This window comes from Lobosporangium transversale (assembly GCF_002105155.1).
Source record: "Lobosporangium transversale strain NRRL 3116 chromosome Unknown BCR41scaffold_20, whole genome shotgun sequence".
In the NCBI taxonomy this organism is placed as follows: Eukaryota; Fungi; Mortierellomycota; class Mortierellomycetes; order Mortierellales; family Mortierellaceae; genus Lobosporangium; species Lobosporangium transversale.
Window position 1 is genome coordinate 517,212 of NW_019028998.1, and position 26,534 is coordinate 543,745.

Genomic DNA, 26,534 nt, shown 5'->3' on the forward strand with positions numbered 1-26,534 from the left:
TTCCTTCGACCTCCAGCTACCCGTTCTTTCGAATCGAGGTCTAGGGACATTCTTCCCTGCTCGAATAGCAGCATTACACCACTACCACTTCAACTACTACAACTGCTTACTATAACCACCATTTCAGCTTCCTCTCTTTTCAACACCACAAATAAAATTGCATAATGTCTTCCTCAAAGATTGCTCCAGTACCTGTACCAAAAAACCCCATCCGTAGAAACAACTCTACCCCCTCAGTCCGTACTTCTGCATCCGACAACAGGGGCTCTGGCAGAGTTTCAATGGACAGTTGTGATCGTCCAAAGTACTTACGACCTACACTTGTAGACGTAATTTTCTCCTCCTCTGTACCCACCAAGACGTCTCTACCTACAAAATCAAGGCATAAGAAATCGTCATCGTCTCCATCATGGCTCGTCTCTCCTCCTCTAGCGCCAACGACCGTTCTCTCAACATCATCAGCAAATACTCCATCATTAGCATCGCTCACCTCGGTCCCGACTGTACTTGAGGACGAGGTTGAACCCTTAGACTTGCAGGAATCAAAATCATTTGATCAGACATCCGAGGATGTTGCAGCAATGTCGGTATTGTCTCCAATGTCCTCCCTGTTCTTTGGGAGAGGTTCTTCCACAACCTCTAGTACTCCTGCTGGCACACCGCCGGCATCACCAGCACTTCGTGCTACTTTCACAAATAATTCGTCAGTGAGCCCAAGTCCATCCACCACCCCGCCTCCTTCGCCATCGTTGTCCTTTTTAAACACGTGGCATGGTAGGCTTCCTTCAATCCCAAGACCTTCGCCCATGATGCCATTTAGGGCAGCTAAAAAAGTAGTTACATCTGTTACATCCGTTGGGACGGGCCTTTTGCCTTCCAAGGAACAGCTCGGATCCATTCCCGTAGCTGGTCGGATCCTCACACATCCAGTGATGGATTCAACTCTAACATATATTGCCTCCAAGACAGGAGGCAGCAAGGGTTCAGGGAGCAAGGCTGTCACACCAGAGGATGTTCATTACCGTAAACTAAACAAAAAGCTGGTTGATCAATCAACTACTTTGTCAATGTTGGCTATGGAAAGAGAAGAGCAGTCAAAAACTATTGATGATGAAGCTGGTGATGATGCGTTCGAGCTCTATCTAGCCGCCATTATGACTTTGATGCACGCTCTACCATGTAAGAGAAAATGCGCTTAATTCTGTTCTCTTGCCCTCATCTTACAAATTGGAATCAGAAAAATATTTAGGCTTATTTTGTTTTGTTATGTTCCTAATAGTTGAAACGTGCGACCCTCTACGTCGAGAGGCCTTCATATCTCAGTTGAAAAGCTTTTTAAAAGAGAATGAATTGGTTTGTACCGATGAGGATGTCGATACCAAGTTGCTTCGTCGTCGTAGACGCAGACGTCATCGCGAGCACCGTGGCCAAGCAACATCCTTGATCCATCAACACTCACTTGGTCAATCCAACAGTCCCCATACTCTTCATACTCCACAGCAAATGCCTGATAAAATCAAAAAACAACAGCGCGATAAACCAGATCCTCATAGTGGTCACAGCACAAAACGAAGAAAGAAAAGAAATAATGATAATCCATCCAAGTCAACATTAAGTGAGACCATTGTTTCCACAGCAGTTGAGTCAGCGATACGATTGAAGCAATCTCCTATCCCGGACGCGATCAAGACTTGTATCCATGCCTCGCGAATAATACTTTCTAAAGTGGATGAAAAGTTTCGTCTACAGGAAAAGGCATGGAGGCTGTCAAAACATTCAATTGAGAAGGTGATCGAATTGGATGAACAGTATGCGATCCATGAGATCGTGACAGAGACTTTGTTTGCTACATTGACAGGCCTTGTCAAAGCAGGCATTGCATATAAGGAGACTCCAAGCTATTCTACTGTCAAGGCATTGACACAGCAACAAATACAGCAAAAGCAGCAACAACAGAAGCACAATCTAGCTCAAGGAGCGCCTTCTGTGCCATCAGAGACTGGGCGGTCGTATAATCCTCAAGCAATTTTAAATAAGAAACCCTACATACTGTCATTGTCTCCATCATCCTCAATGCGAAGACATTCCATTATCGCAGAAGAGGATGAAGGAAACTTATTAATGAGTATGAATCGAGGCGGCTCAGATACATCCTCATCGTCATGCTTCACCAGTTCTGGAGATGAGGATGACGAAGAAGGAGAAGGAGAAGAGGATAGTGATGATAATGTCAATGAAAATGATGATAATGAGATATTTGAGAATAGATCGACAAGGGGTCAGAACTTGTTCGCCACAGCATCTTCAGCTCTTCCTCCAGAATACCAAGAGCAAGCAAAGCAAAAGATTAACATGTTCATGGCCCTTAAAGGTGCCACATCACTCCTTCTTGGTCGTTCAGTAACATCAGGTGCACAATAAAGGATCAATCTAATAGAGACAACTAATGTACCGTATTTGTATATTGATTTTCACCTGTGTTCAATTATTGGTTCGATATAATAAATAAAAAAAAAGAAAAAAGAGAATTGAGCAATGTGGTTGATAGGCAAGTCAATTTCGATCAAGATAACTCGAATATCGACTATGCGAGGCGAACCGGGGGCAAGCCAGCTCGGAAGAAACGCTTCGATGCAGTTCTCAAAGCCTCCTCTTCTTTGATTTTGATGACCCAACGAAGTGGTACAGGGCATGTTTGCTCGACCATGGTTGAATGCAGGGGCTTTTGTACGATGCACTCTCCGTGTAACCAAAAATATATCATGAATGTTTTTTTTACTACTCGGGCGCCGCGCCGTCGTACTGTCACTGCACAAGGTCATATTCACAAACCAGGCCAGCATAGGCGTATGAGTGGTAACTCTTGATCCCTACGGGACTTATGACGGGCCTCGCTCACTCATATCCTGGTTATATGGATATGTGTCTCATCGTCCAGGCGGTGGCCATCAATATAGCGCCAACGGCAACGTGTACAAGATAACAAATGCGGCGGGAGGGATCCTCCAATCCGACGGGTTCAATTTAGCAGTGCCGCTATTGAACCATCATCACAATATCCATCGCCTATATCCACAGCTGCCCTTCACACACCATGATCACGTCTGGGCCAAATACAAGGAGGCGTTGACTGCTGTTGGTATAGAGGTTCTCTTTTTGTACTCATCTTAACAAGGGTGGGAATGGGATGAAAGCCTTGATGATACCAGAAAGGATAAGAAGTAGAGATCTTACATATCATGTACCAACAGCAAAATATATTTTCGCTCCATAAAAAAATAAACTCTGATGCAAAATGTCGCAGAGCCGATGGGAGGTTTTTTTTTTTTTTTTTTTTTTTTTCCCTCGAAACTGCGGCCGCAGTATAAAATCCAATGAGAGAGACGCCGACTGTCCAACTGTCCAGTTGCATGTTTGGAATGTGAGGCAAATGCTATCTGTGTGCCCGAAATGAAGGGCAAGGACAATAAGCATATTTTCCAAGGACTCTTTTTTAAAGTTCTGGCTCTGTTTGGTAATGGCAATGCAATTAGGATTTGGGATAAATACTCCTCTTTCCCATGACCACGCTTGAGAAAAAAAATACAAATCATTTCCTTCTGAAGGTCTTCTTCTTTCCTTTTTCCACCTTTTCTTTTTTTTTCTTTTCCGTCATGGATGTATCAATAGTATCCTCGGAAAGTTCGTCCTGGTGTGGTCCCCAGGGATGGGTAAAGAAAACAAAGCATTATGACGCATCTTCATTACATCCAGAAAAGAAAAGTCAGTACACTAATACATGTTTCATATTCATATAAATGAATATTTCATTTAACAGGGCCCATTGAACCATGATGGTGTCTCTCTCTCCCCTTGCTTCTGGCACACAGTCCTCTTGGGAATACCTGCATTAGCGGCAACGGCTGTGTTCCTAATCAGAGCCATTTATCTACGTCATCATGGAGTTCCTCATGGGTTGGGTCATGTCTTTGTATACTGGCCTAGCCAATTGGCGCTCTTCATCGCTGTCGGTGCGCTGGCCGCATATACGTTTGAGTTCTTCGGAAACCATGATGGCTATTATTCTGTGTTTGCTGCTGGGTCCTTAATTATGTCATGGGTATGTCGGCAATCGCAAAAAAAAAAAAAAAAAAAAAAAGAAAGAATCACCATGCAATGCAAATTTGAATTTGAATGTCGAATCTAATTGTTAAATCTCGAAAAAATCACTACAAATGTAACAGATCCAAACCATTCGACTCAACGAACTTGAGTCCAGATATAACATTCGATCCTCCAGCTATGTTTTCCTGAATGAGTTGTATGCAGTGATTACTACTTTTGTATCTCTGTACTCGCTCTATGCACAAGGACAAACTATTTCCAAGTCTTTGTATCTTTACTTCTTTGCCATCTTGACCGCATTCTTCTTCGAGGCTTTACCGCGCGGCTATACCCATGTTCAAAAACAGAGCAATGCCAATCACCATGATAAAGCCAATTTGTTTAGTAGATGGACTTTCCATTACTTGCAGCCGATCGTCTCCTTGGGATACAGGCGGCCTTTAACTCTTGATGATATTGAGGATACGATGCCGAAACACATTGAGACCAAGCAAGGGTATAGAGAGTTGACCAACAGTTGGGAGGAAGAGAAACGATGGGCTCATCAGAAGAGCCAAACTCAGATTGGACATGAGTGTGACAATGACAAAAGTAACAGAAGTGGGCAGAATAAGAAAATGACACCTAGTCTGATGAAAGTTATTGTCAAGACCTTCTTTTGGCCCCTTATTTTCGTGAGTTTAGTTCAGCTGGCTTCATCCTCTCTTCAATTTGTCCTTCCTGTTTTGATCCATCATATTTTGGCCTATATCGAGTCTGAGGATGAAACTATACCACGATCGCGTGGTGTAATCTTGGCGTTGGGCATGTTTGTGGTCAACATCATGGTATCCTTCTTGTCGGGACAATTCAATAAGCAGATCACTGAGCTAGGCCTTGAAGTTCGAAGTGCGCTAATTTCCATGATCTATCGTAAGGCCTTGGTCTTGTCTCCCAAGAGTAGAAATAATAAGGGTTCTGCAGGTGAAATCACTAACCATATGTCGACTGACGCTGAGAAGTGGACCAAGGACCTTTTCTGGGTTATTTGTTGGGTCACCGTTCCATTTGAAATCCTGGTCGCTTCAGTCATGTGTAGGTTTTTGCATTCCTTGTTGATTGTCTAGCCGAGATACTTTTATAATGCTAACTTTTTTTTTTCTTCTTTTTTCTTACCAATCTTACTAGTATACAATGTCTTGGGGTGGTCAGTACTATGCGGTCTCTTTACCATCGTGGTGATTACTCCAATTCAAGGCAAAGCAGGCAGATTTTTCGATTCCGCAGGCGATGCTCGGTTGGAGGCCATGGATAGCCGTGTTCGCATCATGAGCGAGTTGTTGTCCCATATCAAAAACATCAAACTGTATGGCTATGAGCCTCACTTCAAGGACAAGGCTACATCTTACAGAGAGCAAGAGATCAATCTTTTGCGTCAGACAGGCAAGGTTATGTCTCTCTTGACGATTATTTTCACTTGCTTACCTTTATTCATGGCGTTTGTCTCGTTTGCGGTTTATGCCAGTGTCGGTGGCCCTGGTTTCACACAAGGTGATATGAATGCTCAGGTGATCTTTGTCAGCGTCTCGCTATTCTCGCTATTGTACAGGCCTATCGGAATCATGTCGCGTCTGGCAGAATCGACCATTGGCCTTCGAGTGGCCACTCGTCGTGTTCAAAAATTTTTGCTCAAGGAAGAACAGGACCCATTGGCGATTGAGCGTGATCCCAATGTGCCTAAGGACCCTAATGTACCTCTTATTCAGATCGAGAATGGAACCTTTGCTTGGGCGCCCGAACATGAAAATCCCGCAGAGGAGGATAACGATGCTGGCGGTGGTGATAATGATGATGAGAGTAGTCAGGAGCAAATAACAGAAACAACAGCGCTCTTGACTGCAGAACAGAATAGCTCCAATGGCCCGGCGCTAGTGGGCATCAATGCTTCATTTGCTCGTGGATCTCTGACAGCAGTAGTAGGCCGAGTTGGGCAAGGCAAGTCATCGTTGCTGAGTGCAATGATTGGCGATATGTATAAGCGAGAAGGTCATGTCCGAATCTATGGATCGGTTGCCTATGTACCACAGCAAGCCTGGATTATCAATGCGACTGTCAGGGATAACATTGTTTTTGGAAAGCCATTTGATCAAGAAAGATACGGCCGCGTCTTATTTGCTTCAGGATTACTCCCAGATCTACAAGTCCTGGCTGCTGGAGATCAAACAGAGATTGGAGAGCGTGGCATCAATCTTTCTGGCGGCCAAAAGCAGCGTGTATCCTTGGCTCGTGCAGCTTACTTGAACGCGGATATTTATCTCTTGGATGATCCTCTCAGCGCTGTGGACGCTCATGTAGATCAACATCTATGGGAGCACTTGCTTGGTCCAACAGGTTTGCTCAAGGACAAGACTCGTGTCTTGGTTACACACGGAATCCACCATTTAGAGCAAGTTGACCATATTTTGCTGATCAGGGATGGCAGAATTAAGGAGGCTGGAGGCTATACGCACTTAATGAAAGCCAACGATGTGTTTTACAACCTCATCAAGGAGTTCTCAATTGGAAGGAAGAAAAAAGTCAAGCATGCTTCTACCTCATCCAATACTACCGGGGATGAAGATGAGTCTTCTACCATTGCCGATGAAGTCGATAGTGTCAAGGGTGGCGGAGAGCATGAAGCTGCTGATGGTGGGCTTGTGGATGAGGAAAATACCCAAGTCGGTATCGTTGGATGGAGTACGTTCAAGGCTTACTGTGAGGCGATGTAAGTGTCTTATGTGTTTGTGGGTGTTCACAATAATAACGTGTTGCTATAGCTGGCCCTAATTCCTCTATTATCAATGTTTTCAATGCTATTACCAAGGTCCTATTACTACTTTACAATCACCGTATTGCTGTACTTGGTTTGGGAAATATTCCAGCAGAGTGTACCTTTTTGGTTGGAATACTGGACTCGAGTGGCTAATACGACAACTCACACCGTGATCTACTTTTTATCGGTGTATGCAGCTTTGGTCATTGCCTACATTGCTGTGGATGTGTACCTGACTTACGTCTCCAATGTCCATGCCTGTTTGAGAGCCTCCATAGTTCTTCATGAAAACTTACTTGCACGCGTCCTTCGCCTTCCTATGTGCTTCTTTGATGTCACTCCGTAAGTGTTCCGCTACCTCCCCTTCTTCTCCCTTATTTTTGTTTTTCTGCCGCAGGTACTCATCTTTTTTTTTTTTTTTGTTTACCAGTACTGCAGTTCACTGAGACTAATTTCAATTTATTTCCTCTTCCTGCTATGAACTAGTCAAGGACGCGTATTGAACAGATTCTCATCCGATATCTCCTGCATTGATGAAACAGTGCCCGATAGTTTTCTTAGTCTTTTGACCTGTTTCTTCAACTTGTTGGGGACATTATTCATCCTTACTTTCGCCACACCAGCATTTATTGCAACTCTTCCTGTTATGGCTCTGATCATTCTTGTGATTCAACGGTACTATATTAAGACCTCGAGCATGCTTCGCCGACTGGAATCCATCTCAAAATCACCCCTCTATCAGCATTTTGACGAGACGTTAAACGGTGTCTCCTCAATTCGAGCAATGGGTATTCAAAGCCGATTCATTGACGAGAATGCAGCCCGATCGGACCGATTCGCGAATGCCTATTACTCGTCAATGATGATTAATCGATGGCTCAATGTTCGATTGGAGGCCCTCTCTACGTTATCAGTTCTGATTGTTGCCTTATTAGCGGTTGGGAATAAGGATTCATTGAGCCCCAGTATTGCAGGCCTTGCTCTTAGCAACTCTTTGAGCTTAACTTACAACGTGATCTGGACTTTGAGATCATACTGTGATCTAGCAGGAGATTTGGTAGCGGTGGAACGTGTTCATGAGTATTCTAACAAGCGTACAGAGGCACCCAACTCTATCGCGATTGAGTTGCCTCACAATTGGCCATCTCAAGGTCGAGTTAGCTTCAAGAATTATTCAGCAAGGTATCGTCAAGGGTTGGACTTAGTGATCAAAAATGTCTCGTTTGAAGTCAATCCAGGACAGCGAATTGGTATCGTAGGTCGAACAGGTGCAGGCAAGTCATCTCTGACATTGGCCTTGTTCCGTATTATTGAAGCCGCAGACTCTTACTGGGCTCGCGCAAGCGCTCAAGACGGACATTTTAATGATGGCACCAATGTTGAACCCTTAATTGATGGTGGTCATATCGAGATTGATGAGGTTGATATTTCAACATTGGGACTGAAAGATTTGCGTCAACGTCTGTCAATCATCCCACAGGATCCCACGCTCTTTTCTGGCACCATCCGCGAAAACTTGGATCCATTTGATCAAGCGACCGATGCAGAGATCTGGGAAGCTTTGGATCGAGCTCATTTGAAGGACTATATTTCTTCATTGACGAATGGACTCTCGTTTGAAGTTGCACAGAATGGGGAGAACCTCTCAGTAGGACAGAGATCGCTATTGTGTTTAGCTCGTGCGCTGCTTCGCAAAAGCAAAGTACTAGTTTTGGACGAAGCAACTGCAGCTGTGGATGTGGAAACGGACGAGCTAATCCAGAAGACGATTCGAAAGGAGTTCCAGGATCGAACAATTTTGACGATTGCTCACCGCATCAAGACTATTATGGATTACGACAAGATCCTAGTCTTAGAGAAGGGACAAGTCGAGGAGTATGATACCCCTGCCAATTTATTGCGAAAGAAAGGACTGTTTTACAGCCTGGCTGAACAGGCTGGTGAGACTCATTAAATAAGAGACGAATAGAAAAATAACAAATACTGAATAATAATGATAGTAAATGTATATGTTTTTATTCAAGTTTTAATAGTGTATATTTTACAAATGAAGGAGATTTTGGTACGCACTTCTGTACTGTACAAGCTTTGCCTTTTTTGTTTACATTTTTCACTTTAAGCAATGGTTGAACGCCAATTGGGAGCACGCTCAAAGCCATTCTGTCCAAATTGGTAGTCTACAAACGTGTCATAGATCTCCTTTTGTGAGTTCATTACAAATGGTCCATGTTGAACAATGGGTTCCTTCAAAGGCTCGCCTGCAATCAACACAAAGTGGGCGTCCTCATCCTTGGTTGTGATCTTGACTGTTTCGGCTCCGTCCTCCGAGAACGTAAGGGTGTGGTGAGCCTCACCCTTGAACTCCTTGTCACCTACATAAATGGTTCCCTTGAGTGTGTAGATGAATCCAGTGTAGTTGGCAGGGATGGATTGCTCAACTGCTTTGTTCTTGTCCATCTTGAAATCGAGATACATTGTTGGTGTGCGAGTGTAGACCTTGCTCTTGACTCCATGTGACTCGCCTGCAATCACCTTCACCACCACTCCTTCCTGTGGATTAGCACGAGGGATCTGGCCATCGAGCAGCTCCTGGTATTGAGGCTCACACATCTTGTGTTCCTTGGGCAAGTTGATCCAGAGCTGAAGTCCATGAGCACGGGTCTGGGACTTGACAGGCATCTCTGAATGGACAATACCACGTCCAGCAGTCATCCATTGCAAGTCTCCAGGTCCGATGGTCCCTTTGTGTCCTGCAAAGTCTTCATGCTGGAACTGACCCTCAAGCATATAAGTGACGGTCTCGAATCCACGGTGAGGGTGGTCAGGGAAGCCACCGTTCTTGTCAACATTGAACTCGTCGAGCATGAGGAAAGGATCGTGATTACGGAGTTCGGGCCGTCCAATAGATCGACGGACTCGGGCTCCAACACCCTCGGCTTGTTCTCTAGAAAGAACAGCCTTGATAACTGATCGTGAAGCTCTGGCAAGTGAAGAAGTCATTGTAGTATATTGATGTTGCTGATTTAGCGTCGAATCTAGAGGAGAGAGAATATGTATTTGTGTATCTGTTTCTTTTATTCTGCGTGCTTTAGTTTTTGATGAAGAAAAATTTGGGGTCGAGTGATTAAGATATCTTTTTTATACTTTTTTTTGATATTTCTAAGAGTTTCATGGAATCAAAAAGCATGCTCACATAATAAGGAAAAATGTGAGATAATAAGCCACATACAGTGGCGTAGCTACTTGGCTCTGCTAAAAAGTATAAACTAAGTCAGCATTTGCTGACCTATCGGAATATTCCAGTAATCATTAGTAAATTTCTTCGTTGTTGCAAATGCATTATGATAAATTTAAAAAAATTTTAATAACAAAAACAAAAAAAAGCAAACACAAATACAGTTTTGTTACAAGGGAATGAATCCTAACTAAAAATTGCATGGACAAAGGGCAATTATGGAAAATGCAGTTGGTGGGTCAGGAAGAGTAAGGGGGAATAATGAGAAGGGAATAAAGGCAAAGGGTTGTTTCCAAAGCCCTTGGCCAGCAGACAAGCAGACGAGAAAAAAAAAATATTACACAAAAAAGAACAAGCTGGCCGCGTTTGGTTGGTTTACACTCATGCATCTAATGTCTTTTTTTTGTTATCCAGCGAGACCCATTTTCTGATTTTTGTTCGCTCTTCCCGAGAAAAAAATGGCTCGTGAGATTCATGCCCTGACCAACTTAGGCCTTGGTAGCCTTAGGCTTCTTCTCCTTGGGAGCGGCAGCAACCTTGGTCTTCTTCTCTTTAGAGGCAGCGGCAGCAGCCTTCTTCTCCTTAGGGGCAGCAGCCTTCTTGGCAACGGGTTTCTTAGCCTCAGCCTTCTTGACAGCCTTCTTAACAGCAGTAGCCTTCTTTGGTGCAGTCTGCCATATCGATCAAAACAATACAAATGTAAACATATCAACAACACATCGATCAAAAGTGAATACAGTATTAAGATAAAACTTAGACGACTATATCTAATAACAAAGTTACCTTGGTATCCTTCTTAGCACTATCCTTCTTAGGTACAGCCTTCTTAGGTGCGGCAGCCTTCTTGGTAGCGACAGCAGCGGCAGGCTTCTTGGCCTTCTTCTCCTTGGGCTCCTTCTTCTCCTTAGCCTCCTTCTTCTTAGGCTCCTTCTTAGCCAACTTGATGGGGCCAGACTTACCCTTGGGCTGAAGGAAGTCACCAGACTCAACACCGCGCTTGATGGCAGCGTTCAAGTGGACATCGGAGCTATCGCCGACCTTGTAGTTCCCGCTAATATATTTCTTTAAGGCTTGGCGGGAAGAGCCGTTGCGCTCCTTGAGGTGAACAAGGGCGGCAATTATCATTTCCTATTGAATCCAAATATCGAATGGAAAAGAAAAAGGAAAAAAATCATGCGACAATCTTAGTATACTTTCGTCATAATTTTTGCTCTTAATTCTTCATCAATTTTGAATATCCTGAATAAAACCAAAATATCTGTCGTAGATCTTAATAAATGGTTTTTTTTTGTTATGGTTGTTATGATCCTGGATAAGGCCTGTATACCTTGTAAGGAGGATGTTCAGATTCCTTCTTGGGAGTGGAGGTCTTGGCCTTCTTGGTAGTAGCGGCCTTAGCAGGGGCTTCAGCAGCGGGGGTGGCAGCGGTAGTGCCAGCAGCAGCAGTGGTACCAGCAGCAGCAGGGGCAGCATCCTCCTTCTTAGTGCGAGTAGTACCCATTGTTAATGTGTGTATTTAGTGAGAAAATCAATAAAAAAAAAATTAAAAAATGCGCTGGAAAGTGATTGAAGTGCAAAATATATGGCTTTTGACGTTATATGAGTATGAAGAATAAGCGAAAAGAGAGAAAACAGAAAAGAAAAAAAAAGAGAGGAAAAGGAAAAAAAAAAATGAGAGAAAACAATTCAGTCGAAATATTAAGGTGTTTTCTTCCTTTCTTTCTTTTTTTTAGACGCGTCGTTGAGTAAAAATTACATTAAAATTTTCTAAAAATTCAAATTTGTTTTTGGACTCAAAATAAATTTTAGGACGCGGCGAAGTGAATTGAGCAGATGCACAAAGTGAGCACAAAAATAACAGACGCGTGTTTTAAGCTAAAGACTAGATTAATCACGTGTATTTCACAAATATTCATAAAATGAGCCAGTTTGTCCTTTTGTTCACAGAAGACAAATGACACATACTCAGTGGTTTGTGAAAAAAACCACTTTATCTTTATACATGGTATGATAAGAATGCATCAAGCCTTCAGTTTATCTTATCGTCACAATTAGGGAGTCTATTCATATGGACAATATATGCAGCCTTTTCCTATTGATCTTTGTCTTCGCCATTGTTTCAAGTAGTGAGTGTAGCGGGGACATCTTTTAAAGAATCTACAAGTGCACATCAAGAACTGTAACCTGTAGACATGGTTCCCCATTAAGTGTTTGTAGTGTCATTTAAGTATATTTAGACGATAGAATTCATAAGGTTGGATTCGATTGATAATCAGACTTTCTGATCCTTATGGACGTCACTCTTACCAAGCCAAACGGACACTCTGCTCCTCATTTGTGCTGAGTCTCCTAGTTGCTCCTTACTCTCTGGATCAACAGCAAATCCTGCATTGACCAATAACAATTATGATGAGACACAGAGAAAATTTTTTTTCCTGCGAGGAGCTGTGGGCTCGAGGGTAAAAAGGGCCAATTTTTTATATGACGACATGTACAGGCGCAACAGTGTGTGCCGCTACAGAACAAAGAAACGGAGAGAGTAAAGGTATGCTATTAGACAGCTATATTAAATATTGTTTTTGCACAACAAAACTGTTCAACATTGCTGTTGATAGTTAGTTTAATTTATGATAAAAGAAAAGGTTACGTGGATCCAATGGTGTGGTTGAATACTTGTGCGGTACATGCCAAAAAGATAAGCAATTCCCTGTGATCATCGAATTGATCACAGATGCAGACACAGGACACAATAAAAGAAAGGGTCGATAGCAGCTGCACATAATATGGTTATGTCATGCGAAAGACTATCTGCTGGTAATGGTGTAATTAGAATCGACACGAGGTCGGTGAAGCCAGTTGACAAAAAGGAAAGGGGTATGGACGACGTATGGGATGCTCTGGAGTAGCCCACGATGTATCTTCTGCAATCTACGCCTGTACCTGATTGCTGAGTGGGAAAGGAATTTTTAAGTTCATTATCCCTTCGTCCGTCACAAGGGCAAATTTGCCATTATAAATGGGCTTAAAACCCAGCAATCCATGGGCACTGTCTTGAAATTTTATTTCGATGTCGAAATAAATGGCCGAAAACTAAATTGTCATGGAGCTATCCTGGCTTCTTTATTTGTGCAAATAAAAAACTCATGAAGACTTTCGCATGACCCTAGCATCCCCTTGGGAGTCCATTGTATCGTTTATTTATTGACTGATGTAATATAACAGCGATAATGTTCGCTGCCGTAGTATCGACTTGAAAGGAGGGCAATCTGAGTGGAACCATTCTTCCGCACCATGGAGCTTGACTAACTTGATCTTTTCTTGTACAGCTCGGCAAGACTTGATTTGTCACATCGTTCGCTTCCTCGTCTTCTTGCATTCCTTTGATATATCTGGCTTGGTAAACAGCTTATAGAGTTTGTTGGGCCTGTTGAAACCGGAGGGAACCACAGCAACATATCATACCCAAGGTGATACAAATATCTCTGTTGGAGTGAGTGGTGAATTGTGTGTGGTTCAGATGTAGTGGACATAAACGGCGAAAGAATGCATCGAAAGGATGTGAGCGGTTATGAGAGCAAGGAAGAAGGGGCTGCTATGCCTGTTAAAGTCCTTGGCAAGAGAGCATGGGTAGCGGTTGTGATCAATGGTATAGTTTCTAGACCCTATCTTCCACGTACAGCAATGCATTGTTGTTGTTTTCAGACTTGGCACCAATCATGCGAGGTATTTCTTTTTCTGAGGGTTCCTTGTGTTAAACGGCTAGACAGAAAGCTTAGAAGAGATACAGACACAACGGTGAAAAAAATGTATGTGAGCTGTGTTTATTTGTTGTCTGCACATGCCTTCTTTCATCGCGGGCTTTTTTTTTCCTTTTTTGTTCGTCAATCACTGTGTGCACGAATAAGCAGCTGAAGCATCTCTTAAGTTTCTGTACATGTATAAACACATTTTACATCGCGACGTCTTTTTTTGTTCAAAACACAAGCGTTTTCCATTGGTGCCTCCAAACAAACTTTATTTTGGCGGCCACTCCACAATCATCCCATGGTTATAACAATCCCTAGGAAAGGATCAAACGCGTCGGTATCAATCTCGCTTCTGTATTTCTAGATGCATATGTTTTGGCGATTGATATCAACTATCAAATTCACACATACACACACCAAACGACCGCCAAAAACCACCACTCTCGCTTCTGCTCTCCCTCCATCCACAAGGCGCTGCGCAATATCACCATTAACAAGGCATCGTCCAGTAAGAAAGGGTGCTTAGATAGCTTTTACTCCAAGCAATAAGCGCATGCAACTACATCACTCCTATCTCCGCCATTGATGCCGGAATCTGAGAGTCAACGAATATCTCTGCTTTAACGCAATAGTACTGGGGCTGTTGGAGCAAAGAGCATCATATGAAGCCATTCTCTGATAAAAAAGACTTTTTTTTCTTTAGTTGTTACCTTTGACAAGGATATAATCACCGAGGCATTTATTACCCCTGTTCAAAATTATAAATCTTCTTTTATTCATTAAATTCCTCACAAAGCACAAAGCAAGGGCCAGTGCAAACAAAAGAAACTGAAAAAAAAAAAAAAAAAAAAAAAAAAAATTATGTAACAAAGGATCGACATCGACACTGTATGCTGTATCTGGAGATGATTTTTTCGAATGCTCACTTCCAATCTGCCGTTCATGCGAGAGCTTGTATTTATTTGTCAATCTCTGCTATTGACTTGAACAAAACCCCAATCCAAACAAAGGAACTGAATAAAGATTGATGTGGCCTGTGAAGCAAAGGATCGATATCAAAACTATATGAGACAATGATAAAACTCAATCAATCCAGGATATAAAAAGGGATCATTGTCTTCCCCCTTCAAAGTCCCATCCCTTTTACCACTGCCACTTGTTCCTGTATCTTTTCCTCAATATAAAAAAGCTCATCCTTTTATACCTTTGTCGCTCTTTTTTTTTTTTTTTTTTTTTTTTTTTTTTTCATTTCTTTTCATCGCCACCATTTTTCCTTTTTTCTTTCTCTTTCGCTTAGATATTGGCCATGGGGTTGAAATCCTTCTTCAAACTGGTTGCGGATCGCGGGGTTTTACCTTCGGAAACTGACGTGGGCACTTTCTTGGCGGCAAATCCTGACCATTCTGTTCATGTAGATCTCCTCGGTGCGTTCTATTACGACATCCTCCGCGGAGTCGGCCATGCAAAGATGAAAAACGAATCCATCATTGATGTAGGAAGGTCCCTGGCTCTCGTGATAAAGGATCTTTTCATAACAGACAATCTGATTATACATATTGATGGGGAACCTTGTACTGAGAAAGAAAAAGCAAGGACAGAACGGCAAGCCATAAGAGAAAAAAATATGGATGCTTTGGAGAACGATATGAGCACCTTCGAGAGAAATTCTCGGAGTGGGGTATGGACTCGTCCTCAAGTCATGAGGCGCATCCAGAAGGGTCTTCGAGAAGTCCACACCCTGAGCGTCCAGGACAAGGATCAGCTGGCAACAGGCCTTAGCTCTGTCTTCGATGTCTGTCTGTGTGCATATGAAGCGGACCCATGCATAGGGTGCCATAATGAGGATAATGATAGGATCGTAATATCCCAAGACTCTGATTTTTTTGCGTACGAACGAGTCTACTTCCTAGTGCGACCCCTTCCGCACCGTAGACGGAAGTTAGGGGTTTACGATGTAGACAACGTTATCCAAGCACTAAGACTGCCATCACACGCGCATCTGGTGTTATTCTGTGCCATCGCAGGCAATGACTACTCAAGGAACCTCGAGACGTTAGGCCCGGTTAATAATCTTCGATTAATTCGAAAGGTTGCGTGGAACGAGAACTACAATAAAATGCTTCGGGACTACCTAAGGGAAGCTAGTAAGGTGTTGGGAAGGAACGCAGCCTCTGAAGAAGGCCGTTTCAGAGTAGCTCTCCGCGTTTTTACTTCCGGCCATCAAACGTCGGCCCAAGCATTACCATTGAACAATGAGTTCGATAACTTCAAGCAGCGTCTACTCAATGGAAAGGATCTTCGTCATAGAATGGCTCAGCAAAGGCGAGCCATCTTTTCTGACAAGGCGAGCATATTGAATGGGCGCACAGTTGATATCAGTAACTGCCGTCAGCACGATAGGCCGGGCCTTAAGCATCCACCACGTCGGAAAAAGGCAAAAAAGAAGCAACAGAAAAAACAAAAGCGGAAGCACAAAGGCAAGAAGCCCCACAGGGCTAAAAAAGAAGGTGCACTAATTAGGAACTTGAAGGATGCTACGAGGGTTGATCACAGCTACAGCAGTAAGCACCCTATCAAGGCCTTAACAATTGGGTCTCTTAAGGCCTCCATGGCAAGGAAAGGCGGACTGGACGCAGATGAAAGGGATAGTATTGCAGGCCAGATCCGAGGGACAGTTGTTGTCCTCAACCGACTACGCCGATATGCATACTGGGCGATTGCCTTGGACATTGAGAGGATCATGCGGTTACCAGGGGCAGCAAGGTCGAGGAAAAGGCACTGGACGAGGTCTTGGATAGCAATGATTATTCCTTCCGTCTCGCCACCCTTCTTTTAAGTGGTCAAGGTGGCCCCAATTCAGCTTACGCGAGGGCAAAAAAACAAGGAAAGGCGGTAGAAGCGCCCCATTATCTCCTCGCCTATGAACATTTCAAGGCCACCACCGAACTTTCCCCAATAAAGGAAATAGACATCACATTGGGGGACGTGCAAGGCTTTGATCCCAAAAAGATCTCATTTCCAGAGCGTCAGAGCTACTAATGGGCCAAGTACAGACATCATTAAGGCAGCACTACAGAACGCAATGGTATAGCTTGTGTAAGATATTTTCATGCATATTCTGCAATCAAATGCTCTTTATTCAGACTCTTTTTTTTTTTTTTTTTTTTCTAGTTTGATGTCGAGAAAACAAACGAAGATATGAGCGACATTGAGTTTTTATTGCGGGAGAACAAAAAAGTGAAAAAAAATACTCAGACTTTCCTACGTCCCCCTGGTCACCCGGGTATGTGTATCTGTCTGAACACGCCCTAGTTGACATCCTCTGGGCGAACGAAGATACCAAGCAGCTACTAGAGCGTATTCTGCCTCTCGACAATCCTTCCAAGACTGCAATGTTTGAGTGTGTACAGGGAACAAAAGGGGTTTTGATTCAGGCTCTCTTTTGTGACATTGGAGGCGATCGCATGGTTCTTGGATATCGAGACAAAGTATCCCTGCAGTCACAGGACAAGGATCTAACTCGGTTCAAACTCAAAGGAACGATTTCTACCAACGGTCTAGTTCTGAATCTACTTGCCTATGACACAACCCAGACGAAGAGACAGCAGCAGTCTGACGTAGATGAAGAAGACCCCAGCCAAGAACTGGAGCTTTCTCAGGGATTTCTCAACACGACGTGTTCAAAGGCAGCCGGTGAAGACCTGGCAGATGAAGACTATGCTAACATAAACTGGAAGAGGAGCTCCAAACTGCTTGAAAACGTTGAGTTCACATTCAACAAACCAGGGCGGTGCCCATCCGCAAACCCCACAACTATCGTCGGATGCGATCCTGGTATTGTTAACGCCCTTACGCTTTCCTCCCTGGATCCTCACAACCCTAACTTGCGGCAAACGGTAAAGGTGAGAAGCAGGTTCTTGTACCTCCCCGTCCTCCGCTTCAATCACCTGTTGAACAAAAGGAAGCGTGAAAAAGGAATGATTGAGGTTGAGAGCGCCATCCCTGTGTTTGGAAGGGGTACGTACAATGAGTACTTTCAATGGATGAGCGAGGAGTCCCAGACACAGATAGGATCAAAGAATTTGGATGTGCTTCAAGAGTTCTACGAGTCCAGATGGCACCAGAAAAAAAATGGGACCTACGAAAGGCTCAATGAGCTACGTTCGACTACGCGGTACAGCGAGTGTTGAAGATGCTCGGGGAAAAAGGAGTGTTTGTCGTCGGCCTAGGGTCCTTTGAAAGTAGTAAAGGAGTTCCCAGCAAGCACACTGCTATAACGAGACACCTTGTCACACAGGTATGGCTTTTATTAAAAAAAGTAAGAAAAGCTGGAGCGCCATAGAACCCTTGCTAATAAACGACTGCCATTTGAAACGCTTAGGTCAAAGCACGAGGACACTTCGCTGTAGGGGCGCACGAATTTTACACCAGCGCCCGTTGTCCCCGACCCCTCTGCGATAGCTTTTTAGAGACGGTGTACCCTCGCTCTAAATATTGCCGGACATGTAAGGTATTCTTCGACCGTGACGCAGTAGGGGCGGAAAACATCGCAAGAATCGGTCTTGCTCAAATTGAGAGGCAAGAGAGGCCTGCAAAGTACAAGCCCACGGAAGAGTCGCCTGCTCCGGCTGCAAAGCGCGCACGACGCTAGACACAAGTATTTGGGTGCCGGCACACCCACAAAAAATTTGTAAGTTCTGTTTATTTTCGTCTCCTGTATCCTCTCAATCTTTTGCCCCTGAATTTCTGGACTAACTTTAAAAACCGTACAGATCAACAGATAAGACGAATTATGACCTCATTTACAACAACTTATCTTTTCACCGTGCGCAGGAAGTGTACCTGTGCTATTCCAATGCAAAGGCATGTCTAAGTAGTTTACAAAGCAAACTAATCTTCCTTTTATTGCATGACATTGTATTGCATTGCATTTCTTTCCCCTATCTCTTTCCCTTTCTCATTTCATTCCTTTCGTCTCCTCCATTTCCTCACCATACCTTTCCACACTGGAAATCCTATTCAAACCCTTGTGGAAGACTCTTTTATTTTTTTTATTGTCCTTCTACTCCCCCTTCACGCATACACTGACACTCTCTCGTTGTTTTCTAGAACTCCTTTATTTTCATCTTCGATCGTACAGCCGTAAAAAAAGAAGACGAGAGTATGACTTCCTTAACTCATTCGACATCCTCAACAAGCTCTTTGGATGTCCCAATGCTTGTGCCGCTGACCGAATTGCCCGAGACCGCGCAGATCACGCTCAGCGAGAAACCGAGGCTCATCAACGTCACTCACCAGATTCCTTACGCATGCACTATCATCGATCGATCCAATGCTTCGTCGGGGACTACAACTATGGGCACCAGCATTGGCTCACCCACCAACAGGCGCGCCTCCATGGCAATCCCTCGCCATCCCGCCGCGTCTTCTCCCCTTGAAATTGAAGGCCATTCATCGCCTGGGCTTCTGAACGCATCCGGAAGCCATTCATCCCAAGCTGGTGTTGGCGGCACCGCAGGAGGAGAGCCCATTTTACTGGCAGACGGAGACTGTATCCTTGATCCAAGGAGGGGCCATTCGGCCATGTATTCTGGAATCAAGTCACTAGAGAAGGATCTCGAGACTATCCAGATTGGATGGGTGGGTGAACTAGCAGATCAGGACGGATATGTGGTTCCATGCAAGAGCCTAAGTGAAAAGCACAAGCAAAATATTAAAGAGAAATTGTGGCAAAAAGAGAAGGTTGTCCCCATTTTCTTGGACGACAGCCGCGCGGCTGGTCATTATGAAGGATTCTGCAAGACTGGTGAGTGAACCATGGACCAATGATAAAGACAGCATGCACCATTAATGGGCGCCCAGGCACCGAGACACTGGGCAATGTCTCATACAGAGATGTGTAATTATAATTTGTGACAACACTATGTCATTTTGTGCTCATTGCAAAAACTTTTTTTTTTTTTTTTTTTTTTTTTTGGGGGGCTATTGCTCTTTCATGATCAGTTCTCTGGCCATTATTCCATTACATCCTTTGGGAGAAGGCGACGGATGGTCGTGTCGAGAAGAAAAATTGGGACGACTATGTCTTTGTGAACCAGCAGTTCGCAGATGCAATTGTTGAACAGTATCAGCCAGGTGACATTGGTAAGTAAGCACTGTGCCATTTAAGCAGTTATACACACATCGATGCTCCCTTTATGTGTGTATGTGGGCCGGTTTTATTACTTGTTTAATAGGTTGGCATTATAAGTTCCTCTTGTTTCTTTTGATGATTTTCTCACGACCCTTTTTTTCCTTCCTTTTTTCTGAATGTTCATTAGTTTGGATTCATGACTATCATTTATTGCTTGTGCCACATCTATTGCGTCAGAAGTTGCCAGGGGCTGCTATTGGTGTCTTTATTCATGCGCCTTTCCCTTCATCAGAAATTTTCAGATGCCTTCCCAGTAAGTTATTGTTCAATGGTTCAGCTTAAAGAACGAATGAAACAAACGGAATGCTAGGCGCAATTTGGGGTATTAATTTTTACCTTTTCATATGTTTCATTATCCTGCCCAATTACCATTAATAAGAGCGTGTCGAGGTCTTGAACGGTCTTTTAGGTGCAAATCAGATCGGATTTCAGGTAATTCATCTATTTTATTATTATTATTATCATTTTGCTCTAAAACGGATTATAGTTTTTGAAGGACCATTCCCTAACAAGCTAACTGCCTCCATTAGACATATTCATATGCACGTCATTTTATCAGCTGCTGCACTCGCGTTAATGGCTATGAGTCTACGCCACGTGGCGTAGATGCTATGGGATCAACGGTTTGGGTAGGAACATTCCCCATTGGAATCGATGCGGAGCGAGTTGAACGCCAACGCAAGGCTCCTGGTGTTTTGCCGAAGATAGAGGCTCTTCGTAAGACATATAAAGGAAAGCGCATTATTGTAGGCCGCGACAAGCTGGATTTAGTCAAGGGTGTCCAACAAAAGCTTCATGCATTTGAAAAATTCTTGAATGATTATCCTGAGATGCAAGGCGAAGTTGTCTTGATCCAAGTTACTTCGCCACCTTTGGTCGAGAACCCTAAATTGGAAGCCAAGATTGCGGAATTGGTTGCTCACATCAATGGAACGTATGGTTCGCTTAACTTCACGCCCGTCCATCATTATCACCAGCACATCGATCGTGATGAGTATTATGCTCTCTTGTCAGTTGCCGATATTGGTTTAATCACTTCGGTCAGGGACGGCATGAACACAACTTCGCTGGAATACATCATGTGCCAGAAGGAGAACCATGGTCCTCTCATTTTGAGCGAGTTTACGGGAACTGCAGGAAGTCTGGGTGGAGCATTGATGGTCAACCCGTGGGACTATCAGGGTGTTGCTCGCGTCATCTATGATGCTCTGCATCTCAGTGAGGAAGACAAACGTGCTCGCCATAGTGTAAGTGAATGGAACGCGTGTAAAAAAAGCATAGTGAGGACCCCTGATTAACGCCTCTTGTCTCTTTAATATTAATGATGATATTGCTTTTATTTATGCCGTCATCAATATTAGCAACTCCATAACCATGTCCTTTCTCACACGGCTCAATACTGGGCTAAGAATTTCATTTCGGAGCTTATTCTGAATGCCAGCACCTGGGATCAATCGACTCCTACACCTTATCTTGATCTTAACATTATTACTGACAAGTATCGCAGTGCCAAAAAGCGTCTGCTTATGTTTGATTATGATGGTACACTGACCCCCATCCGCAAGACTCCCGGTGCGGCAGTTCCTCAGGAACATATGCTCAAGGCTCTGCAAGCTTTGGCAAGCGACCCTAACAACGTAGTGTGGGTAATTTCTGGGCGTGATCAAAAGGTGTTGGAGGAATGGTTGGGTGAAGTTGAGAACTTGGGCTTTAGTGCTGAGCATGGTTCCTTTATGAGACAGCCCCGTAGTAAGAAATGGGTCAACCTGACCGAGTCCCTCGATATGAGTTGGAAGAATGATGTCATTGAGATTTTTACTTACTATACCGAACGTACCCAAGGTAAATGCCAGGGTCAAGGAAAATGGCAGTAAGCTTAGAAGCCGTGTCACACGTTTCACAAGTAAATTCAACACTTTCTTTCTTTTTCTATTCTATTCCATTCCCTTAATAGGATCATTCATTGAGCACAAGAGATCATCACTCACATGGCACTACCGCATGGCTGACCCTGAGTTTGGTGCATTCCAGGCCAAAGAATGCCAGAATCATCTTGAGAACGCTGTACTGTCCAAGCTCCCCGTGGAGATCCTAGTTGGCAAGAAGAATTTGGAAGTGCGTCCCACAATTGTAAACAAGGGTGAGATCGTCAAGCGTTTATTAAATCAGCATCCTGAAGCTGAGTTCGTCCTGTGTGCCGGTGATGACAAGACAGACGAGGATATGTTTAGAGCATTGGCTGGTAGCGGAAATAGTGGTGGTGGCAACAACCGTCGTGAATCTCTCAAGAACAGAGCCATCATCGAGCCTTATAACGATGCGTTGGTCGCTGCAACGGCTGCCAAGATTGCAGAAGCGACACGTCAACAATCGCGAGAACTTGCTCCACCCATTCCTCATCGTCAGGACAGTTCAGGCCCCCATGGCATAGCAAAGGCTCCAAATGGCGCGCATTTGAGACCTCCAGCGCCTTTCACGACCAAAATCAACAGTGCCAACAACGACAGCAATGCTGCTACTACACCTATTTCACCTTCAGGACCTGCGACACCAGGGTCAATCACTAGTTTGACATCAATCAGCTCCCAGGGATCGAACTCTAACCTGACCAATGAACACTTTTCAATCACGATCGGCCATGCCCTCAAAAAGACACTTGCTAACTGGCATGTTACCAGTCCTGAAGAGCTGATTCGTGTCCTTGGTATCCTCTCCGGCACCATCGATGCATAAATAGATGGCAAAGAAAAGAAATAAAAATGATAAAAAAATATAATACCTCCAACTCTGTACATACTAGACATTAAGAGATACAGCTATATGCATTCAATTGCATCTTATTTGTAACTTTTAGTTTTGTAATCAAATAAATAATTAGCTTTTTTTATGTAAGTTCATTTTGTACAGAATACGGTCTTATCTAGAGGTGCGGCCGGATGGAGCGAAGGAGAGAGTTCTTGGAGAATGAATATATGGTTGGTGCTCTGTCGTTTCGCCTTCATCTCCAGCTAGATCTATCAATCGAGGGCTTTGTGGGACTGACTGCTGGTGCTGTTGGTATGGATTAAGCTGTAGTCCCGGACGAAGTGGAGGTGGTATCTGCTCAGAGGTTGCTGTTTGGAGGTCATCCTCATCACTTTCGTACATTTCAAATCCATGGATCAAATTTCTAGCATCAATAGAAGAATCTTGCTGAGGATGTCCATATCCGTGTCCTGGTCCACCACCAGGACTACAAACGCCACTGTTGCTGTTTCGACTACCAAGCTCACTTAAGACACTCTTGAACGAAAACATTCTACTATGTCTTGGCGTTCCAGGCCGAGATCCATTGGGAAGCAACAAAGTAGCCTCATTAGTGCCATTATCATTGTCAAAGCTATCGTCGTCATAATCGTCTCCTGTAGCGTTTGGTCGCCATGCCAGGACCAGAACCCCGATGAGCACCTGGCTAATCCCAAAGAGGACCAACAAGATCTGCCACCAGTACAGGCGTCCCCACTGATCGTAGTAGACGAGCCCGTTGAATAGACACGAGACATTGTACGCGCAAAAAGACAGAGGAACCAACAGCACTGTGTCACATAATCGGAGCCCTTTGTTCAAGTAATATAACTATATTTGATTTAAGAATTTCAAAAAGAATTAGAAAAAAAAAAAAAAAAGAGCAGCCTGAGAGCTTCAAATGATAAACTCTTTGTCCGATATGGGGTGTTGCTAAAAAACGATTCCCAGCTTTTCTTCTTTTCTGAGCACCATTATGGGTCTTACCTGAAGAAGCGCGGCTGCAATCAAAGCAATGACCAAGAACCAGCTCAAGGGGTTCTCAAACTGATTCTTGCCATCTAAAATGGTCAACATCAAGAGTTCGATGGCACTTTTGGCAAAAAGCAACGCTTGACTCGACAGCATTCCACTCACACATCCATATGAGATCCCAAGCATTGTCTTAATCTTTGATGGACTCCATTTTTTCAATAAACGCCCTGGAACTGTACTCTCACCTAACAAGTACTTATTATTATGATAGGAATTATTTGCGCCATTATGACTCAAGTTGGGATTGACGCTGCTAGCTGCCGAGTTAGATCGTAAATAGCGTTGACGATGCTGATACAGCCGATTAGTCTTATTGACTTTCGCTTCTCGTTCCATCATCTGTTCTACTATCCTGTTTCCAACCAATAGACTAATCACTATGAATTCTATCAAAGAGAAATAAATCACGAATGCTGGGCGTTTCCAAAGATGAATCAAATCTTCGAGTGAATGACTTGGCTCAGGTACAATGCCAAACAATCCAATCATAATGGCGCCTAACAGGATTAAAAATGTACCTATAATGTTCATAATAAATTTCAAAATGATTAGGAAGTGTCGTGCTAGGGCTTACGCGAAAGCATACGTAGCTGTCTCACTGGCATCACTCAAAATGAGACGATGACTATGCATGCACACATTCATGGTCATATGTCAATATGGTACGGGTTGGGCCATCGTTTTTTGGATCCATCAATCGCATTGGCTGCTCAATGCACGCACTCACACATGCCACGCACACACACAAATGTTGCTCTCCCTTGCCCTTGATAAAATTGTCTTGAGGGATGTAATGATACAACAACCTCAGACCAAGATGTAACGCCAATTTTTTTAAGTAATGACCAGCCCAAAAAATATCTTAAGACTTGTTCAAATGAATACTTTTTTTTTCTTTTTTCTTTTTGCTCTTTTATGCACCTAAAATAATAAAAACATGTGTATGCATGATATTCGCATAAGGATGAACATGAATAATGACAACAATGATAATGATGATAACAGCGATTCTAATGATCCCCAAAAGAGAACATCCTCTTCCTGATCTCGTTTATAGCGCCGACGAGATGCAATAGAAAAAATAACAATAAAATCATGGCGAAATGGGATGTGAGAATTTGCGACAACAATAAAAAGAGAGAAAAAAAAAGTAGTAGCAAGCGAAATAGGGAAGAGATTCGTTACCGATTGCACTTTGCCGTGAGAAGACATCGTCCAATAACAACTTCGCAAACAAAGCATTGAAGACCAAAGTAACGGCGCTTAAAGGAGCCAAGATAATGACTGGCAAGTATCCGATCGAAAAAATGGTCCCTGTGAGGTTTGACAGAATATAGGTATGGAAACCTAGATGCCACAATGGCCGCCGACAAGCTTGTCGACGTAATTCTTTGGGGTGAATAGCCTCATTGAGTACATGAGACTTGCGTTGGATGGTTAATCCAAGAGACTGGATGAATGATGTTGCCACTGCTATAGAAATGCCAAGGACAAAGTTATGTTGTGATGGAGGGTCACCATTCGTAGTGTTGTTCAGAAAGAAATAACTACTACTGCCTCCCATGCCGTATAATGGTGTAGACGAAGATAAAGAGTAGTTACTATTGTTATAATAACCAAAGAGCTCAAAGAGGCTGGCGCCGCCAGAAGTAGACCAAAGAACCTCAGAGAGGTTCTCCAATGACATTGGAATTCACCTCTGGTATTGTTTTTCTCTATTTCTTCTAGTTCAATAAAAAAAAAATCTGTTGTAATGAAAAAAATCAATCCAATTGGGTTCAAGGAAGAAAAAAAAAGTAAAGATGAAAAGGGAAAAAAGGCTGGGGATGCTGATTCCGCGCGGAAAACAAGCCAAGGGCAATGAACAATGGTGGAAAGTAAGGGAACGAATGTGCGCAAGGAAACAATGAAAAGATGAGTGAAGGGATCAAAGTGAGGTTGAAAAGGGTGTAGTAGAGGCACAGAAGAGGTGATACAAAAGGACTAATCCTGTAAGATTTGGTGTATATTATTACATGAAACTATCACGTGTAGACTTCTATCTTACTACACCAGGGTTGCCAGACTGGCAACCCTCAGAGGAAGAGGGAGCCCCCTCTGTCGATGCCTTGCTTGAGACTAGCAAAAACTAGCAAAAATAAAATATGATGTTACTGGCTGCTAAAAGGCCATTTATTTCTTCCTATACAGATCAGCATCTCTGCATACTGCACTCACCAAAAAGGTCGCGTCTACAATGCACGATGCGAGATTATGTATTGTGGGTTTTGTGGACCTGACCTTTACTGCCGTAATTCCTCAACATATCTCGTTACTTTGAGCTTTCACTTTTATTTTCACTTTTCTCGATTTTCAATATTATGGTTACCACACGTTCATCTGGCACATGCTTGTCGCCTGCTCCATTCTCACTTTCCGCAGGTACCTCCTCTAAACGTTATCGCTATATTTATGGCAGTTCAAGTCATTTGAAGCCTGTTTCCCAACCGGGAGGATCCACGTGTACAGTGGGTCATTAAAGCACAACGTGCTCGGCAAGCTATGGAGATTGAAGAAAAGTTGCGAGCACAACGTGTTGAGGAAGCTGAAAAAGAGGTATATGACTGGGCCTATAGCTCTATAGACTCTGCCCTGCTTGCATTGCTC

The 26,534-nt window shown here is 43.5% G+C and overlaps 7 protein-coding genes across 7 annotated transcripts; 4 read left to right on the forward strand and 3 right to left on the reverse strand.

The window, feature by feature from the left end:
- Positions 1-809: 809 nt before the first annotated feature.
- On the forward strand, positions 810-2,421 carry BCR41DRAFT_371060 (hypothetical protein; the record flags this gene model as incomplete). Its single annotated transcript, XM_022026569.1, has 2 exons — positions 810-1,179; positions 1,280-2,421. The coding sequence occupies 2 exons, from the start codon at positions 810-812 to the stop codon at positions 2,419-2,421; spliced, it is 1,512 nt and encodes a 503-aa protein (XP_021881103.1).
- Positions 2,422-4,736: 2,315 nt separating this feature from the next.
- On the forward strand, positions 4,737-8,849 carry BCR41DRAFT_377875 (P-loop containing nucleoside triphosphate hydrolase protein; the record flags this gene model as incomplete). The annotated part of the gene is made up of 4 exons (XM_022027126.1): positions 4,737-5,178; positions 5,272-6,847; positions 6,947-7,237; positions 7,382-8,849. The coding sequence occupies 4 exons, from the start codon at positions 4,737-4,739 to the stop codon at positions 8,847-8,849; spliced, it is 3,777 nt and encodes a 1,258-aa protein (XP_021881104.1).
- Positions 8,850-9,010: 161 nt separating this feature from the next.
- BCR41DRAFT_396691 (RmlC-like cupin domain-containing protein) lies at positions 9,011-9,895 on the reverse strand (the record flags this gene model as incomplete). Its single annotated transcript, XM_022028832.1, has 1 exon — positions 9,011-9,895. One exon carries the CDS (start codon positions 9,893-9,895, stop codon positions 9,011-9,013), a length of 885 nt encoding a protein of 294 aa, XP_021881105.1.
- A 723-nt stretch (positions 9,896-10,618) lies between these two features.
- Positions 10,619-11,631, reverse strand: BCR41DRAFT_371063 (linker histone H1 and H5 family-domain-containing protein; the record flags this gene model as incomplete). The annotated part of the gene is made up of 3 exons (XM_022026570.1): positions 10,619-10,801; positions 10,914-11,258; positions 11,458-11,631. 3 exons carry the CDS (start codon positions 11,629-11,631, stop codon positions 10,619-10,621), a joined length of 702 nt encoding a protein of 233 aa, XP_021881106.1.
- A 5,417-nt stretch (positions 11,632-17,048) lies between these two features.
- On the forward strand, positions 17,049-18,553 carry BCR41DRAFT_354423 (hypothetical protein). The gene is made up of 4 exons (XM_022024316.1): positions 17,049-17,088; positions 17,115-17,964; positions 18,057-18,173; positions 18,258-18,553. Exons 1-4 carry the CDS (start codon positions 17,075-17,077, stop codon positions 18,525-18,527), a joined length of 1,251 nt encoding a protein of 416 aa, XP_021881107.1. The 5' UTR covers positions 17,049-17,074; the 3' UTR covers positions 18,528-18,553.
- A 231-nt stretch (positions 18,554-18,784) lies between these two features.
- BCR41DRAFT_354424 (glycosyltransferase family 20-domain-containing protein) lies at positions 18,785-22,844 on the forward strand. The gene is made up of 7 exons (XM_022024317.1): positions 18,785-19,682; positions 19,880-20,020; positions 20,197-20,322; positions 20,449-20,501; positions 20,600-21,316; positions 21,431-21,911; positions 22,024-22,844. Exons 1-7 carry the CDS (start codon positions 19,040-19,042, stop codon positions 22,800-22,802), a joined length of 2,940 nt encoding a protein of 979 aa, XP_021881108.1. The 5' UTR covers positions 18,785-19,039; the 3' UTR covers positions 22,803-22,844.
- Positions 22,845-22,985: 141 nt separating this feature from the next.
- On the reverse strand, positions 22,986-25,452 carry BCR41DRAFT_306482 (hypothetical protein; the record flags this gene model as incomplete). The annotated part of the gene is made up of 4 exons (XM_022020827.1): positions 22,986-23,684; positions 23,841-24,068; positions 24,207-24,406; positions 25,074-25,452. 4 exons carry the CDS (start codon positions 25,450-25,452, stop codon positions 22,986-22,988), a joined length of 1,506 nt encoding a protein of 501 aa, XP_021881109.1.
- Positions 25,453-26,534: the final 1,082 nt, after the last annotated feature.